Source organism: Bactrocera oleae, chromosome 5 (genome assembly GCF_042242935.1).
Source record: "Bactrocera oleae isolate idBacOlea1 chromosome 5, idBacOlea1, whole genome shotgun sequence".
Classification (NCBI taxonomy): domain Eukaryota; kingdom Metazoa; phylum Arthropoda; class Insecta; order Diptera; family Tephritidae; genus Bactrocera; species Bactrocera oleae.
Genome location: NC_091539.1, coordinates 13814286 through 13834731, shown reverse-complemented (window position 1 = coordinate 13834731; position 20446 = coordinate 13814286). Strand labels below are relative to the sequence as shown.

At 33.9% G+C, this 20446-nt stretch overlaps 1 protein-coding gene across 1 annotated transcript; it reads right to left on the bottom strand.

The window, feature by feature from the left end:
* Positions 1-11922: 11922 nt before the first annotated feature.
* On the bottom strand, positions 11923-19658 carry Cyp4s3 (Cytochrome P450 4s3). The gene is given in 5 exon segments (XM_014229847.3): positions 11923-12185; positions 12264-12944; positions 12947-12963; positions 13028-13481; positions 19368-19658. Coding segments are annotated over 5 exon segments (1461 nt in total). The 5' UTR covers positions 19519-19658; the 3' UTR covers positions 11923-12027.
* Between the last annotated feature and the right edge of the window lie 788 nt (positions 19659-20446).

Below are 20446 nucleotides of genomic sequence, written 5' to 3'. Positions count from 1 at the left end.
GTTGAGCAAGTCAGGGATTGATTCTACAAACACTCAGCTAAATTTATAAGATGTTTGTCAATTAAATACATATCTACAAGTAGGTAGAGGTATATAAATTCCCTATTTTCCGTAGTCTAATTGTAGGGTGTTGCCTGCTCTGGCTAGCTCATCTGCTTCACAGTTACCAGGAATATCACTATGTCCTGAAACCCATTGCAGGTTTATCGTGAAAGAAGATGTTAGATCCACTAAGAGATCAAGGCATTCTGTCACCATCTGCGATGGAACCTTAAGCGACTTTAGTGACTTCAACGTCGCTTGGCTATCGTTATATATAATTATATTCCTTGCTGTGAGCACACTCCTCGTCAGAACAACAATACTTTCTTTAATTGCTGTGATATCCATTTCGAAGACACTGCGATGTTGGTATCTAATTTTGCTGAAAAGACAACACCTCCCACTCGATATTCTAGTTTGGATTCATTCGTATAGATGCTTATCCTTACGTCCCCCTCGCCTTTTTCCCATTCTTTTCTGGAAGGGAAGGCCATATTGCGGACCGAATTTAAGGTCACTTTTATGGGATTTCGAAAATCCGTGGCATTGGGTAGAAACGCGAACTTACTAAGTATCATAGAATGCCTCTTATTGCAGGCGACTAATTAGGTGGATTCCCCGAACCAGTTTGTTAGCAGTAAATGTAAAATGAAGTTTAGTGCTTGACATGGCGTTGTACTAAGAGCTCCTTTGATGTATATATAACTGCTATTTGTATGCTTTCCATAAGACTTACCGCGTATTTTTTTCCATTATTGGCCATCATACCAATATACCGCATGCCATAATCGCCCTAACAATTGTTAAGCCACAGTAAAATGAATGCTCAAGTTGGAGGAATGGCCCAATTTTCTATATACTTGTATCCTTTAACGCCTTCCAACCGACTCACTGAGCATTATCTGATGCAATTTTTTCTATTAAAAAGAGCCAGGCAAAATGTTTGTGTCGTCTTGTTCAAACTTTACCTGACAGTTTAACTTTAAGTGAACCAGCCAAATTTGTTAAGACGAAGCTACTGAGATTTAATTTTTAGCTTACTAAGGAAATCGAAGCAGACGCATCATTCGGATCTGCTCAACTGGAACAGATACCAATTTTCATCTGACCAAAAACCTAAATAAATATTTTCTGCAACAATACCAACAACATATGCATACTTTTGTTAAATGAATTGTGTGATGAATTTCGAGAAATCCAGGCACAAATTATTTGTTGTTTATATATGTAAGTAATATTGTATAATTTCTTAAACATTTCAGTTTTACTTTATGGATCTCATTTTTTTTGTAAAACCGGAATTGTTTGGTACTTCCTCGACACAGGAATCATGTTGTTCGTATTCTCAATGACGAATGATGAATGACGGGTTTCTTTGTTTACACAAAGCAGTCGCTTGTTATCTCGCGATGTTTACATTCCTTATACAAAGCTAAAAAAGGAAATCTAGCCAACTATTTTAGCTTTTAAATCGTACTTGAAATTGGTGATTTTTAAGCTGAATGCAATTCGAGGAAAAAGTGTAAAATTGCCAAAAGCTTTTCCAGAAACTTAATTTTGGTTTCCCAAACATTTAATTGCATTTTACTTAAGCTTACATTAGGTGGCGCTGTGATCAAAATATACAAATTTTGGCTCCTTTTCTTTCAATATGCCGGTAAATTTTGAAAACAACTGATTTGTCAAACTGCCATAGTATAAAACTTTATAACTTTTATAACTGTTCATTGAAAGCCGTGCCAGAAAATCAGATGGACTTATAAGATAATCCTTCTCGTGTCAAAATTTAAGACGACAATTTGAAAATTTCCATCGAGTATTCATCGCTTCAGCTGAAATTCGAGTCTAGTACCCATTAAATAGTTGCATAGCAAATTTACCATTAGCATTTATATTGATTATCTCACTTGACGACCATGCAAAGTACGAAATAGTACAAGTTCACATGGTAAAAACTTGCCCATAGATTATTAGTTTACAGCAAGGTCACGCAGTGACCCCTTTAAATAAATAATCAAACATCAGCAAACTGGTTAGTGTGCCGCTGCATAGTTTCCTATTTGCATTCGTGCACTACTCAGTTGCATCGGAAGCACACGCGCATCTTTGGGCAGTGATAACCATTATAAGTAAATATGTGGGCTTTGGCATTGGAATTAAGCGTAAGTTTGTAACAAAATGCAACCACAAAGCAACTAATTTCAATTTTAATGGCACATGTGTGCACGTATGTATGCGTGATGAAACCGGTGCATAATTTTATTTATATTTTAGTGTTAGTTTAAATATTTAAGTGAATTAAGCTGAACTAAGGTAATGTTGCTGTAGAAATACACTAAAATGCCAGACAAAAAACCATTTGGAATAGAGCTGACTCTTTGCTATCGCTATCAAGTTTTTAGACTGTTACACTCTCGAAATTATACAATTAGTTTGTGATAACTTTTGCCGTGCGATATATAAGCTATCGATTTATAAACTGACATTGATTTTATTTTATTTATTTAAGATATATTTCAATAAATTATTTCCAGTAGGTGGCAACCATTCATAAAGTATCTGCTCTAGAAATATATTTGTATTTGTAAACTCATTTATTTGAGTATCTTTTTATAAAATTTAATTTATTTTGTAAATTGAATTGGGTGAAAATCAAAAAACAAAAAAATGGCAATTCTCCTAAAAACTATGTTCATACAGTTGCTGAGCCACTCATCGAAATAATGTTTCTAGCTTATGAATTTTATTGAGGTGCTCAAAGCAATCTCTGTCAGAAATGTTTCTTAAACCGTTTAGTTTGATGCCAACATTGTAAAATTTGATTAGTTATATCGACAGGTATTTCAATACCTGTAAATTTTTGGAGATGCCATTGTCACAATTTTGTTTGCTGACGAAGTCATTAAGCCAAAAATATGCCCCATCTGAGAAGATGATTTTTCGATGAACGTGAATTTGTGAATTTTTCAGAGAACGTGAATTTGCGTAATAAATTTGGAAACTTTCCAAGCGTACTCTGTACCAAAGTTAAACGTGACATGATGAACTGAAGAGCTTACTGAACATACTCATAAAATTTGACACAAATCTGTAAACAAACAAGGCCGCCAAGAGTAATCCCTTATCGTAGATGTTGTAGCTATGTAAAGGGTTTTTAAGAGTGATATGATTTTTTTTTTCAAAAAAAGAAAAACACAGTAATTGTTAAGGGAATTCAAATGTTTTTTATTCAACGTGTAGTACTATCAGTACAATTAAGTTCTGAATATAACATCATTTAAATAGCCTCCACAACTTCTTTTGCAGGAACGAATTCGATGAACCCAATTTTCGTGTACTTTTTCCACTAAATGAAGTCATATGTCCTCAATAGCACGTTCAATAATGACTTCTAAAGCTTGAAGAGAGCCTGGTATGTTGCTAAAGAGTGACTTCAAATAACCCCATCAGAAGTAGTCTAATGGTGTTCAATCACAATTATTGGAAACTATTTAATGTCACAATTTTTTGAAATTATCGAAGCGCCAAACTTTTCTAGCAATAATTCGGTTATTGCACGTGTTGTGTGACGCGTAGCCCCGTCTTGTTGGAACCAAATGTTATCAAGATCAACTTCTTCCAAATACGGCCATACAAAGCTGGTTAGCATCGATCTATACTGCTCTCCATTGACAGTAACGGTGTCACCAGCTTCATTTCGAAAGAAGTACGGACCGATGATTCCACCAGACCAAAAACCACACTAAAATGTCAATTTAGCTGTATGTAATGGGTGTCACCATCATCATAACGACCATAAAATGGCAAAAGCGCACGAAAAGTTGCAATTGGAGAACGATTATTTTGATAACAAAATTGAATAATTTGTAAACGCTGTTCTGGCGTATATCTTTCTATGATGAAATTGTAAACATTACTGAATACAATGAAAAAAATACAGGCCGAATGGCCGAAACGGTACTTAGAAATCATTTGGGATATGGTATTTATTTAACTATGCAGGTTTGATGCAGGTGGCAACTTTTCTAAAAAATATGCCCGACAAATATCTTTCTAAAATCCACATAGTCTGACTCGTTAGAAATATTTTAAATTTATTTTATCAATTTCAATAAATAGGTGGTAACCCTGTCAACAAGTATTTTAAAATGTAAGACCAACTTAAGTTGCCTTAGTTCTATAACGGTATTGTAATAACTATCAAACAATTCGCTTGTATTAAAAATATTAAATATGTTGCAACACTGCCTAAAAATAACTCTGAAAGCATTGGTGCTTTAAACATGTTTTGTTTCCTAAATTATAGAATTTAATTCTTTTAATGTATTTAGTTGAATTATAAAAGGGATTTTAAACAGGTGACAACATTCTCAACAAATATTTGAAATTGAACAATATTTTAATCCTGGTTAGTTTATAATCATCAACGTAACAGCTTTATTTATTACTTTTATACTATTATATTTTGCTGACGAAAAGTTTATGTACAGCTGGCAACATCCCAATTTTTATATATTTAATGTTCAGAATATTATACCGAAGAATTCAGGAAGCATTTTGTTACTCGTAATTGTGCAAAATTCACTATGCTGGCGCCCTGTATACAGCGCGCGTGACGGAATTTTGTTACGCAAAACAATTGCGTTGCAGTTGATCATTTGTAGCATCTTACATAAACAGTTTTGGTTTTCAAAATGGCAAAACTATTCATTTAGATGCCGGGCGCTATATATAGGATAGACAGTAAATGCTAGAACATTTAGCTGACCACCATTGTGTAGATACTTGTATGTATGTTTTTATGCTAATATTATGACTACATGAAAAATTTTAATTACAATTCCTTGTTTATTTTTTGTATTACTCATAATAAGCAAATCTTAATATTTAATAGCTAGTAATTATCTAAATAAATACAAGTGAATTGAAATAAATGATTCAGATTTTACAGAAACAAGTTTGTTTCTTAAGTCTTTTATATGCTATTTGCTATTTAGCAGAGTACTGTGAACATAACATTTTTTGCTTATTTGTATTAGGTATTTTAATTTATAACCCATTAACGAAAAGATTTTGCTAGCTAGTTGATCATCACGCGAACCAGCTGAGCAAATTTTAACTGGACGAGGGATCTATTAACGACGACACATTAAAAAAGTAAGAAAGTTAAAAAAATTGAAGAGATAAAGAAACATTGCAAACTGGATATCTTTCAGCGAAGCGATATTGGTTGGCTGCAGTTTAGTATTTTTTCAAAAGTGAGTGAATTGTTAAAAATTTGAGGGTATCAAAACAAAGAAGGCTTAGTTGAAAACATATAAAGGAAGTACTGCCACCGGTTTACAACTTTTTATTCTCTGCAATTAATTGAATAAATGAACATGTAACATGTTGCTAGAGATAATAATAGTTTTGTTCACTTAACGGTTATTTGCATCACCTAAAACTAATCGAGATAACTACAGAGTTATACATATATAAATAATGAAGTTGACGAATGTGTTGAAATCCGGCTGACTATTTGTCTGTCCGTACAAGCGATATTTTTAAAAATTCTTATTAACTATAAATATTTTCGAACTTCCGGTTGACTTTATACCGCATCTTTCATCAATCTCTTTCTAATAACAGTCTATCCTCTTGACTAAAATGGATGAAATCAGGGCAATACTTCTCCTAGTCCACATGAGTTTTCCCACCCTTTGGTAGATGATCTCCGCATATACCCCATATATTAACTTTAGCTTTGATTGAGTTTGAGTTTATAAAGGGTGTTGTGTTTAGACGTATAGAATTTTAAATTGTAATAAAACAACGATAACGATCGGATAATCCGATTGATAAGAATTTTATTTATTCGAAAGATAATCTTGTGGCATTACATTTTAAATATGATTTCTGGCATATGACCTCCACGGCTGGCTCTTATGTCGTTCAATTTTCAATGACTTTTTCTAACATTTGTGGCCGTAATCGGCAAAGGTTGTCTTCCAAATGGTTAAGCGTTTGTGGCTTATGCGCATAAACCAATGACTTTACATAACCCCACAGAAAGTAGTCTAGCGGTGTTAAATCACAAGATCTTGGAGGCCAATTCACAGGTCCAAAACGTGAAATAAGACGGTCACCAAACGTTTTTTTCAATTAATCGAAACAAGCTGTGTGACATGTTGCGCCGTCTTGTTGGAACCACAGCTTCTGGATATCATGCTTTTTCAATTCAGGAATGAAAAAGTTAGTAATCATGGCTCTATACCGATCACCATTGACTGTAACATTCTGGCCATCAAAGTTTTTGAAGAAGTACGGACCAATGATTCCAAACAGTCAGTTTCCTGGATGTAACGGTGTTTCGACATATACTTGAGTATTAGCTTCACTCCAAATGTGGCAGTTTTGTTTGATGACGTGGCCATTCAACCAGAAGTGCGGTTCATCGGATCATACGATAAAATGAACGTAGTGCGCGATACGTATTCCTCAAAGAAACATTATTTTCGAAATAAAATTGCACTATTTGCAAGCGATGTTCAGGTATGAGTCTATTCATGATGAATCGCCAAACCAAACTGAGAGAAAATCACTTGACAGCTATTAAATTGGTCGCCATCTTGAACTTAACCAACTTAAAGTTCTATACCTCGAAAAAAACACAAATATTCCATTTGAGTTGACATGCAAAATGTAGTAATGAAACGAAGTGAGTTTACGACTTATAATATACATAGTTAATAAGTTACCAAATTTAATTGCAATCCTTTCACGATTTCACCTAAAGGTATTTTTTCGGCTTGATCCTTGCAAGTTGGGATAGTATAAAATGTTCGGCTACAACCGAACTTAGCCTTTCCTAACCTGCCTTTTCGCATATATACAATAATATATTTAGTTTGAACAATTCATTTCATTCATTCATTTATTTTGTAAAATTTTAGCCGTTGGTACATCATCTGCTTTGACGTTTCAACCAAAATGTTCTTGTCGTGGACAATATAACTCATTATTGGTTGATCTAAAATCAAAAAATTAAAAAACCGAAAATAGTTTGTTAGTACTTAGAAGGAAAACAAACATTTTCAAAATATTGTACTAGAAGGCCTGGCCGTTTTTGTCATTATTACCCCCAAATTTGTTTGTAATTATGAAACTTGCCCACTTAATTTCATTAAGATATCTGGGAAATTACATACAGTTTCGCTATGGAGTCAGTCATAGGCACAGACATTTTTAAAATGGGACTGGTATGCACTGATCCCGATTATTATTAGATATATTGAAATCATATCACTGGGTTTAGTTTAGTTTCGTTTCGATATCTTCATTGATGCTTGCTTTATTTATTGAAAATGAAAAGTTAATATTTTGATGATATTAGATAAAAAATTACTTACTAAAGATATCGCGAATTAAGTGGACAGACTTTTTGTATTACCCACCTGCTATGTTACATACTTAACGACAAATTCGCATGCGGTATGCGCCCAAAAGTCAAAGTATTAACAAATAAGATAAAAGGCAGAGTACTAATTTAAAAATGTATGCAACGCAATCATTTTCACAATGAGGTATTCGGCTATTTTGTCAGCTTGACGTGTGCATTGGTAATTTCAGGTTCCCATATAAATATGTTGTACCTATATACTTGTGAGTAGTTATGTACTAGATACGTGACGAATATGGCAGCGCTAGAGGGTGGCACGTTTTTATGCGCAACACTCCCGTCAGCGACGCTTCAGCAGTTGACCGCTAGTTACTCATACGCTAAAGAAATGCTCAAGTGCCAAAAATTAGCCGCCTGTAAGTATTTTCTAACTAATAATATTATTTATACGCAACGGTTCTGTTTGGCGTTTGAAGTGCAATCCTAAGGTTTTGGTAATTCGCACGCTTAGGCAGTGGCTTTGCCAGTAAAAAAGACCGCAGACTTTGCACCCAAATACTTGCGCAAGTACAAAATTATACATTTGCTTAAATTTGTGCAACCAACCGCGCGGGTTTGCTTTTGTGCCGAATGGCAACCTTGAAATTCGTCCCACCGGTTATTTTTTGTCGCTACCGTTGACTGCTGCTGGCAATATTGATTGCATTTCTTGCCGACATTTGCTATGTATTTTACAAAATATTTGAAACACCATCTGCATATTAAAATATCGCTCTTTTGTAGTAGCATTAACGAAAAAATTAGGGCGTACACAATGTGCGACAAGTGCGGTTTCCATATAGCAGTTTTGCTGTGTGTCCATTTGGATTGTCGGCCATACATTTTTAAATGAAGGTGGTTCTGCTTTTAGCTAAATCGCATGATGTTTTAGATCTTTTAAGAAAATTCTTTTGAAAATGGTTGAAGAAAAGTCGTTCGAAAATAAGTTAGATAATTTTAATTAAAAGCAATATTTGCTTTTATAATTTTTTAATTAAATATCTTATACTGTTTATGTATTTAAATCACTCGATATTTAGTAATGATATTATTATTTCCATTATGCGCAGACTGTTTTGGAACTGAAAACGAAAAATTTGGTACAAAAAATTATTTACCATATATTGGGTCTAAGACTATATAGTGCGGTTTGTCAAGACCTAGCTTTAATATTTTATTATTCTTCCAATATTTCGAACATACGTTGGGAAGCTATAGTCCGTGGGGACTTTTTCAAATATTTCGAATATGTATGTGCATGAAAAAGTGTTTTTGCGGGGAGCTCTTCGTCATTACTTTAATATGAAACCTCAACCGAAAGTCATCGTATTTTGTTGGATGCTTATAGTTCTAGCTGAGATAAAATGCCAAAAGTGGTTTGCGCTACTTGAAAGTGGTGGTTTTGGCTTGGAAGACGAAGAAGGTCCTGGGTGACCAAAAAGTTTGAAGATGAGAAACTAGAGACATTACTCGACATTGACAGCCAGATTTATTCAAAAGCAAAGAAATTGGTTGGCATATGAAACGCCACAGTAAGAAGTCGTTTTTGCATCGGATTGCGATGAAAAAAGGATCCATTACGATAACCTTAAATGGCAAATCAAGTCAATCAGTCAAATCAAAAGCAAAGCCGAATATCCATGATGCCAAGATAATGCTCTCTATTTTGTAGGGTTAGAAGGACGTGTTGTATTATGGGCTTCTAAAATTAGGTGAAACGATTTATAGGGAATGGCATCAACAAATACTAATCCGCTTCAATTTGATTAGTATTTGTTACCGAAAAACGCCCGGAATTCGCGACAACACACGAGGCAACAATTCGCCATCATGACAACGCTCAGCTTCGTGTTGTAAGACCGGTCAAAAATTATTTGGAAAACAGCGGCTGGGAAGTTTTGCCTTACCCTCCTTATAGCCCAGACCTTGACCCTTATGACTACCATTTGTTCCGGTCGAATATAGTTATATACCCAATAATAAAAGAACATATATTTATTATATTCTATCATTATATCTATATTTTAGCAGAACTATTTGAGATAGTCGGGTAGGTTGTTATTATATTATATTATATAGAATCTTTACTAATATGTACATAAAGATCATATGGTAGGTATTTGATAACTTTATTTAAAAAATCTTTTGACCATAGTTGCCACATTCTGAAACTAAAACATTCCGTATTTGTATTTCATATTTGAAATATGTACACAATTTTCCAAACAAATTTAGCCAAAGAAAGACGTACGGATTTTTCATGTCGCATATTGAATTTTTTATAAAAAAAATTTTTAGCATATTTTTAGCATACCAAGGAAATTTTTTGTTCAAATATTCACCAATGTTGAATATCTATCTATCACATTTTGGTTTAAAAGCAAGGAAAATAACTTTACAAAGTCTCCCAAATATAATTTTATTATTTTTTTGTTTTGTTTTTCTTAAAGCAAATTTCAAAATCAAATTTTTGAAGTTTTATTTTATCAAAGTCAGATTTTCAAAGCTTTCCTTACTTACTGGACACATCTGTAGTTGTTCACCCTAAAAGTATGCTATTAATTCATTTGGTTATTTTATGTTGCATGACCCAGTAGAAAAATGCAAATAAAAATTTTCTGTTACTGATGTGTTTCACCGGTATTATGTGTTGTTAGTCCAACCTTGAAACGCATACAAAATTTTCAAAACCTTTAACACCCGAAGGAAACGAAAAGTTTCTGCGCTCGAAATGAAACAATCCTGTTTTTGGTACGAAATATATTATTTTATTCAATATAATCTCCCTTAACTTAATATACTTATTCCAATGATCCTCCAATAATTTTATGCCATCCCTATAATGACTTTCCGGAAGCTCTGCAAAATACCCGTCTACGGCTGTAATAGCTTCTTCATTCGACGAAAAACGCTTTCCACGAAGGAATTGTTTCACGTTTCCGAAGAGACAGTAATCGCTGCAATCATGCAAATTTAGCATTGATGAATTGTCTTGATGAAAAATGATTTTTTGAATGAATATTTTCATCCAGCTGATCCAAAAGGCTGCAATAATATTTACAGTGGATTCCTTTAACTTTCTGCAGATAATCAATCAACAAAATTCCTTTTGCATCCCAAAAAACGGATGCCATAACCTTCTTTGCTAATCGATGTGACTTCACCTGCTTTGGAGCTGAACAACCAGCTTCAGCCCACTGTAAACGCTGTTGTTTCAATTTAGGATCATGGTGGTAGATCCAAGTCTCATCCATAGTTATACAACTACGCATAACATCTTTTTTATTCTGCTTAAAACACTTCAAATTATGCTGAGAAATTTGCTTTCGATCCAGTTTTTGTTGAATTGTTAACGTGTGCGGCACTAACTCTCCTCACAGCTGCAAGCAATTTTACACTCAGTCAAACTTGGATCTTCACAAACAATATTATGAACTTGCTCAATGAGTTGTGGTGTGGTCGTCCTTCGCGTGAATCGTCTTCAAGCCTAGTATAACCACGTTTAAGTTCACCAGCCTAAGATTCAACGGTGCATTTTGAAGGTGAGTGCTCCTACACTTCTAACAATTGTTTATAAGTTTCCCTTGCTTTTAAACCTTTCAAAACAAATAACCTAATCACTGCGCGATATTCAATGTTCTCCATATTAAAAAGATACTGACGCGTAAACTTCAAATGGCTTGTAAACAAAGAATTAATTGACAGAATGACTTATAACTTTTCATGTGTTCTCACGACAGATGTACCAACTGGAGAAAAAGCTAGAGCTAGAAGTTATATTTCTTGGGGAGAGCAGACACTTCACAACTAACCTGTACATTGTAGTATTTTTTCTCCCATAAATTTATTTAGTAAAAAAGTTCAAACAGTTGGCAACATTTTAACTTCGTTTTCAGTATAACATCCATTTTAATCCACACAAATTGTTAAAAAAATTTCATTTTGTTACGCTACTCAATTTCGAAGCAGTTGCTCGACTTTAATAAAACTCTTCAATAACTTCCACTTTAAATATAGTCACACTAACTTCAGTTTGATTTTGTGAGTTTAAAAAGGCAAGTAAAGTATAGACATAGTCGCTTTGCAGTCAATATCGCAGAGTTCGTAAAGCTTATAAAGTGCAAGTAACGAATATACAATATTTAAAATAAGAAAAAATGTTAACTTCGGTTGAACGGATGCTATAATGACCTTCACAAATACAAAATATTCCTTGATTTTGATCAGTCAGTTTGTATGGCAATTAAATGCTATAGTGTTCCGATCTGAACAATTTTTTCGGAGATTGCAGTATTGCAGTAATCCATGACAAATTCTCGTGTTATGAAAAAGTTTTCCGTACAAGCACTTGATTTCGATCGTTCAGTTTGTATGGCAACTAAATGCTATAGTGGTCCGATATCCCCGTTCATAAAGTGGAGTTTGCATTTTATATTGAGGGAAATTGTAAAGTCATACGATTATTAATAAAATAATTTTTTTAGAACATCTTTTTAAACAAGTAATATTTAACAACACAAGCCGGTGAAAGATCAATAAATGCATTAAAAAATGGTGGCCGTGTTCTATTTTCGTGGCCGCATACGTATCTGTATGCCATTTCCACTTTTCATCACCAACTCTGCCAACGGATTGGGTATGAAATCCTTCACTGGCAAAAACTCGTAACTCCGCAAAAGAGACGATAGCGTGAGCTTTAACTCCAACATGGCAAACTTTTGACCTAATAGAGAACAGAAAATGGAATTTAATGAGTTATTATGGAACTGAAGATTTAATAAAATAGTTTCATTTCATTTACCAATGCAATTCCTTGGTCCAGCACTAAAAGCTACGAAAGCGAATGGATGCAACTCTTTGTCGGTTGCCAAAAACCGTTCTGGGCTGAATTTTTCAGGTTCTGGATAATGCTTTTCATCACGATGTACCATATAGGCCAGAATGCTGATGGCGGCACCCTTTGGCACTGTCAAATTACCGATTTGTAAGTCTTCTTCCGTTTTTCGTGAGTAAAAAGGTACTGTAGGATAAATCCGTAGCGTTTCTTTTATGACCGCCTCCAAGTAACGCATGGATTCTTTTTCACGGCCCTGCATAGCTACGGCCTCCTTGTAAGCGCGCTGCTGTATGTCCTCATGCTGGGAGAGCAAATAAATACAGAAGGCCATGGCAGAGCTCGTGGTATCGTGACCCTCGAACAAAAAAGTGTCGACTTCTTCGCGTATTTCGAGGTCCGTTAGACCGCTACCCTCTAGTTGCGATAGCAGCAGCATATCGAGAAAGGCAAGACGACGCTTACCGCCGACGTCATCTGATTTCTCAGCGTCAGCCACATTATGTAAGTTGTTGTCATGCAGTAGTTGGCGACGCAACTTGATCATACGATTAGTTTCGCCATGCAGTATCTTCAGTGCCTCCAATCGCTCTTTGTACGCATCGGTGAAGCGATAGATCAACTCAAAGCGATGCCAAAATGAGAAATGTGCAACACGCGACAAATGCTGGAATGGGGATGAAGGTAGAATACAAGATTTCAAGAGATTGGTTATTAAATTCTTCACATACGTCTGTACTGCCTTCACATATTCCGACTCGCCCTGCATCTGTACATTTTTTTTTAAGCCCATCGCCGTCTCCAAAATAGCATCCAAAGCGAATAACGTTATATATGGATATATATCGAACTGCTCGCCGTTTGCTTTCTCGCGCAATTTGCTGATGAGAATTTGACAGTTATCCTCCATGGGCTCCTTGAATTCGCTCAGTATGCGAAAGTGAAAGGCGGGTGTGAGTAATTTCCGGCGACGTTGCCAGGCTTTGTTGGCACTAGTTAAGAGTCCCTTGCCCAGCCATACTTCGGAGAGTTCGTAATTTCTGGACTTTTTCAACAATTTGTTATTACTTAGTATTTGTCTGACGTCCTCAGCATCGGAAAAGAAAACCATGAGATCCTTACCGAACCATATGCGAAAAACAGGACCATGTTCTTTGTAAAGCGTATTGAGCCACAGCAGAATTTCTGAAATCAGAAGACAATATTTTCTGAAAGCACATTTTAAGCTAATATACACAACTATATTTAAGTATTTATTTTTATATATTAAGGTTCGTTGCTTAATATTTGTTTCTTAAATTAACAAAGACAACCACAATCTTTTACATTTAACATTCAATTTTGGATTGAAACAAATATCTTGTCATGCGTAGAATTAAATTAAGTGGCCGTCAGGTAGTATTAACATCCTTTAGTGTTCTCATAAATGCACAAAATTATTTGTCTAGCGTTCGAGTGCAACAATCATTGAAATTTTGATTAAAAATATCACACATAAATTTTGGTTTATTTAGAGAGTTTAAAAGTATCACAAAATCTAAAAATTAAAAATTAAAAAAAAAAAATTCTGAAAATATATATGCGTCAAAGACTTCTACATAAAAAGTTCATTTCATACTAAAACATATTGCAATATTTTATTTTTTTAATAGTTACTTGAATGTAGTACATATTGCAGTACTACTTTTATTTTATAAAGTTAAAATTAAAGAAGTTATAATTAAATTAGTTATCAATTTTTATTTCAAAGTTTAAGTTGGTATTTTAACTACTAACTATCACTAGCTAGAAAAGTTTCTGCTGGAGAAACATTTCTTAACCTAAACAAGTAAGGAAGGGCTAAGTTCGGATGTAACCGAACATTTTATACTCTCGCAAAGTCAAATCGTATACTCGTTTGAGATTTCTTTGTGGATTGACTGATATTTTCGGTAGAGGGTCAACTATAGGCACTGGAAGCGGATCCCAAGATATGGGTTTTCACCTAAAAGTGGGCGGTGCCATGCCCACTGACTAATTTTGAACGCGGTTCCTATAAAGTCATCCCATACCATCTCAAAGATAAAATTTAATGTCTCTGGCGTGTTTAGTGCTTGATTTATCGTGCTTTTAGTATTTTTTAACAGTACCGTTACATGGGTAGTAGGCGGAGTTGCCTCCCGATTTCAACTATTTTCACACTGTCAATAGAGGTTCTAAAAACGGGACCACGCCCACTTAAAAAAAAAATTTTAACTGCAGATGCCCCTCTTTAATATGATCCTGTATACCAAATAACAGTCTGGTATCTTATTGCGGAGCTTAGTTATGGCAATTTATTTGTTTTTGATTAATGGCGTTTTGTGGGCGTGGCAGTGGTCCGATTACGCCCATCTGCAGTACCAACCGTCTCACGGTACCAAGAAGCATGCCTACCAAGTTTCATAAAGATATCTCAATTTTTACTCAAGTTAGAGCTTGCACGGACGGACGGACGGACAGACAGTCACCCGGATTTCAACTCGTCTCTTCATCCTGATCATTTCTATATACATAACCCTATATCTAACTTAAAAAAATACAATTAAAAATACACTTTTTATACTCTCGCAACCTGTTGCTACAGAGTATAATAGTTTTGTTCACCTAACGGTTGTTTGTATCACCTAAAACTAATAGTTATTTCGGGTGGCCACTCCGCCCACTCCCCATATAACGGTACTGTTAAAAATTACTAAAAGCGCGATAAATCAAGCACTAAACACGCCAGAAACATTAAATTTTATCTCTGGGATGGTATGAGATGACTTTATAGGAACCGCGTTCAAAATTAGACTGTGGGCGTAGCACCGCCCATATTTAGGTGAAAACCCATATTTTGGGATCTGCTTAACCGATTTCAACCAAATTCGATACATAATATTCTTCTCATATTTCTATGTTATAGTACGAAAATGGGCGAACTCGGATTGCAACAACCCCCACTTCCTACATAACACCATTTTCAATTTCATCTGATTCTTTCACTTTCCACTATGCATATCAAGCAACAATGACTATATCGGGGTAAAACTTTGCGTGAATAATACGTTTAAAGTATGCCACCTTGTGACCAAAAATTGTCTAAATCGAACCAAAACTGTTCAAGCCCCTAGGTACTGAATATGTGGACCACAGTGCCTATAGTTGACCTTCTACCGAAAATATCGGTCAATCCACAAACGAGTATACGATTTGACTTTGCGAGAGTATAAAATGTTCGATTACATCCGAACTTAGCTCTTCCTTACTTGTTATACTTTACTTTTATATTTTATTTATCTTTATACTAATTCTTCAAAAAAAACAAAAAATTAAAAAAAAATTGTAGTTTTAAAAAATTGTATTATTAGTCTCCATATATAACTTTGAAAACTGATCACCTTGCATGTTGCCTTAATCCTCTCCAATCAAGAAAAATTATGCATAAATGCACAGTAATTTCATGTCATATTTCCGATTATATGTATTAATTGCGTTGTAAGCTTTGAGGTTCAAAAAATTCAGTTTTTTCCATGTATGTAATGTAAATGTCAATGCAGAGCTCGCAAAAAGTCACATGTGTAAACTTTTAACGTCTATGTTAAAATCAGCAATAGTTTCTAAGACCAGAAGCTTAAATAGGCAGACATTTATCTTTGTGCCCCACCAATGTGCTTTGACATAGCAATAAAAACAAAGCGCGAGGCGGTAGTCATAACATGATGCAATTTTAAATAGTGGAACGGATTTAATTTATTAATAAACTGGCTGCGCTGTGTACGTCAGTAAATGACCTTTGCACATATTTAAATATAATGAAGGTTTAACTGAATTTTAATTATCTGTTTCATTTATTAAACAACAATGGAGAAAAGCTATCGTTCTTATCGTGTGGATTTACTACAGCAATAAATTTTAAGACTTTTTTTATATGCATACGAATATACTTATACTTGAGTAGATAATATTACTCAGTTAGAGCAATATATTATATTTGAATAGAGAGAACATGCTCTCTCAAACGAACAAAAAACTAAACTATGATGAGGTAGATAAGATAAAAGTGAAAGTGTTAAGAAGCTAACAATACCAGATTATTATTCTGAATAAAAAAATCTGATAAAGTTTGAGCTCGCAATATTAATTTTAAGAGGTGCCACATTGCGGTTATTAATTGACCATATAAATATATACATATATGTATATAATATATTTTATCCTTGAGAAGTTTTTGTTTGAAAATGAAACCTTATTAAGTACTTCAGGCAATTTAACGATCTACCAAAGATTGATAAGTAAACTCGTTAACAAGTTATTTGAGGCCAAAGCCCAACCTTAATTCGCAAAATATAATTTTACAATTTTTAACAATATTTCATAAAATAATGGCTTAAAATCATAAAATGTCTTCTTTTTTAAAACTCTTGTTGTTTTTATTGACATAGCATAGCTGGAAGTATTAAAAAGATTAGAAATTTTATTATGTTATACATTTGATGACATTTATATATAACTATGTACTTACCATACAATCACAGTACTCAAAACACCAAACACATTTGATAACGACATGACGACAAATAAGAATTGTTATGGCTTTGAGGCATTATTTTGTTAAAAAATATAAAAAGTGAAATCATTACGCTGTAAAACAGTAGATTTGTTTTCCCCGATTTTGTATGATTTTGTCACGTTGATTCCAAATCTGTAGTTAGTTTTTCTCTAGCAGCTTTAGGTTTCGAAATTGACCGTTTCAAGATCGACGCATATCAGCCAGATATGTTCTATGTATTTTATTTTCTCCATAACCAAATAGGCCTTTTTTATAAAATCAGACGCACTTAAACGGCATTCTCTAAACATATAAATAGTCACCACAAACAGCACTACAATATTCGGATCATATAAACAAGTTCTTTTAGAAATAACGGTTTATTTATGATATTTAGTAATTTTTTGTCTAAAATTACTTTAAATAAGCCAAGTAACGATATTTCAAGAAGTACCTGTAACACTAAAACTAGAGCTGATAGAAGGAAACTAAGAGTAGATTTGAAATCAGCGACGTTAAATTAGTGAGTAGTGGACCTTTATTCTTTCGTTTTCACTATACAACAATTTGTTCAAATGCATTCAACATACAAATAAAATAAGAAGACATTCCTATGTTACTTATATGGGAAGTCAAAAAAATTCCAGAATTATTTTTTCGTCATTTCGAACGATATTTACACGGCATCAAAGAAAAACAAAATACAAGTTTTTTTAGCACAGCCTAATATACAAGTATAGTACATTTTATACTCTTGCAACTTGCAAGGATGAAAGCCGGACTTTTAGGCGTTGTCAAAACCTTGTATTAACACTAAGGTAAGTATTGATCGAATTTCAATTTCACAGATTGACCGATATTTTCAATAAAATGTTCGCTGTAGAAACTGGGGTCCCCATATTCGGTATCTGGGGGCTTGAATAGTTATAGTCCGATTTTAACAATTTTTGGTCATAAGGTGGCCTAGGGAAGTAGGCGTGGTTGCAGTCCGATTTCGCCTATTTTCGCACTGCAACATAACAATGTGAAGACAATTACATACCAAATTTGATCGATATCGGCCTAGTAGGTCCTGAGATATGGGTTTTCACCTATATGTGGCGCTGCCATGCCCCCCTTCCAATTTTGCTACATACAAAGCCCTCTTGTATCATCCTTGATGTAAAATTTAATGTCTCTAGTGCATTTTGTTATTGATTTATCTTTAAGTAGTTTTTAACAAAACCGTTACATGGAGAGAGCGGGATTACAATCCGATTTTCGGAATTTTTTTTTTGCCAACGTTTTCAAAATTGTTGACCACAATTGTCCCTTGCTTCTGCGATCCCCTATTTTTCGGTTAATGGCGTTTGTAGGCGTGGCTGCCGATCAACCATTAAGTGAACAAAACTATTCCAAAAAGCAAAAAAAAAGCTATATTACTTTTCGTATTCACTAAAATTAATTTGAATAAAACTTCTTTTCCAAACAATACTTTATTTGAATCAAATAATTTTTATCTACCCAAATCGTAATTAAGGTCTTACTTTCAGTAATTTTCTAAAAATGAATTTAAACAAAATTAATTTTTTAGACTTAAAGAATTTGCAGACGGCACTTTATTTGAATCGGCCACCTCAATTAGCATTTTTTTTTTGTCATCAAGATATCAAGACAGGATTTTAATTAAACTCTATTAGAATACAATTTTCTTTGCCTTGAAATCCTGTCTGACAGGACAAAGTACACACATGTGTTTGACATTAAGATTTCAATACTTTTGAACTTAGTAGTTCACCGAAAGAATAGTATTAAGGCCGATAATAATTATTTGGACTCTTTTTTTATTTTATGGGAATGAGTTAAAAAAAAATTTCATAAACGATAGAAGGGAACGGCTTTGTCTACAGTTACTATGAAAGTTTGACAGTTTTACTAATGTTGCTCTTCGCATTCTTTACTTTAAAACTTCGACGTGAACAATCTGCTCCACTAACATTTTTGCCAAGAAAAAATATTTGAAAATTCTGGAAATTTATTTTCAAAACTTTTGTTCTCTTCGGCAAACTCATATTTAAATTTTTATTTTTACCTAAATAAAAGAATTTATTATAATTTCTTTTGCGTACGGAAAACATTAGTGATGTTTTCTTAAGGCTAAAGATGAAGCCAATGTTACTATCAATTATGAGCATTACACTCAAATTATACGCCACTTTTTGGTTACTCACGTCAATTTAAATCATTTGATACAGGACATCACTTTATTGGGCCGAACTTTTGGCGACCAAATTATACCAATAGATGGACTTGTCGGTTAGTCACTTGGATCATGTGATTTGAGACAATTAATTACTGTTGAAGAACCAGTCATTATTCAAAACAAAAATTCGGCGATTTATTAGCGACTATGCTCACAAAATTATTGAAAAAATTAGATCATCAGAATGATCTCCAAAAGACGTCTTTAGTTAGCCCTATGCCTTGAAATTCTGTTCAAACACTAATTATATAATTTTCAATAATAATTTTCCACTCACGTCCTTTTTTCGCATTCTCAATAAGTTCACCAATACTTGGTCCCGGTATGGTAGACGCGAATTTCTTTATACGTAAAAATTCTACGATGTGCGGCAAGTAGCGCATAAAAAGCGCCCAGACCGCGAAAGCGATCAACGCCAAAGCGTTCATTTGTACGCTTTGTTTGTGTTTTTCAATATAACAACTTAATAAGACGATCTAATCAGCAACACCCGTACTGCTCTTCTCGTCAACTGGAATAACGCGCAACGAAGCCACTGCCGCTGGAGGCAGTTAGATGTAAACTGAGCTAGGAGTCTTTTTATCGCTGGCGATGAAGCGATGAAGCTATGCATTGATAAATATGTATAATCATTTACTATATATATTTATAATCAAACACAATGTAAATAAAAACAATAAATGATTACACTGTGCAACACATGTTTTAATTTTAAAATAAGCGTTGATAATTATCATTAATTATAATTAAGGGTCTAGTACTTAGTGCGTTTTCGGTAATTTTTTTAATTATTATCACTTAAATAACGAAAAAAATAAAGATAAAGAAGTTTCTGAAATTTTTTTTAAACAAATTCTGAGGCAATTAAAATTCAAACAATTGACAGGCAAGATTGAGACTTGCTGAGAGCCATGTGGAATGAAATAAAAATGAAAACAAAAGAAAGTATATGGCTTATAAGATTAACGATTTAGGAACAGCAGGTCAGTTCTCAGTCTTCACCATCGCGGAGAGGGCAGTGTTATGATTTATGTATAATAAAAAATCTGTTATTATGCAACAAATTCACTTATTTAAATATTTATTAAGAAAATATCAGGTATATTCAATACTACAGAACTATTATTAACAATACAATTTCTAGTTTGCCATAAAATTACGCCTCGATGAGAATTTCTGTAAAAATCTCACAAATATCAGGATTCATTGATAACATTTTTGAAGGCCAGCTAAGCTTCCAATTCAGTTCTATTTGTGATCCATCGAAAACCACTATTTCCACTGGTTATAGTTCTCAGATCTCCATAATGTTGTCAACTATGTTTTTATATCGTTGAAATATACAAAATATTGTAT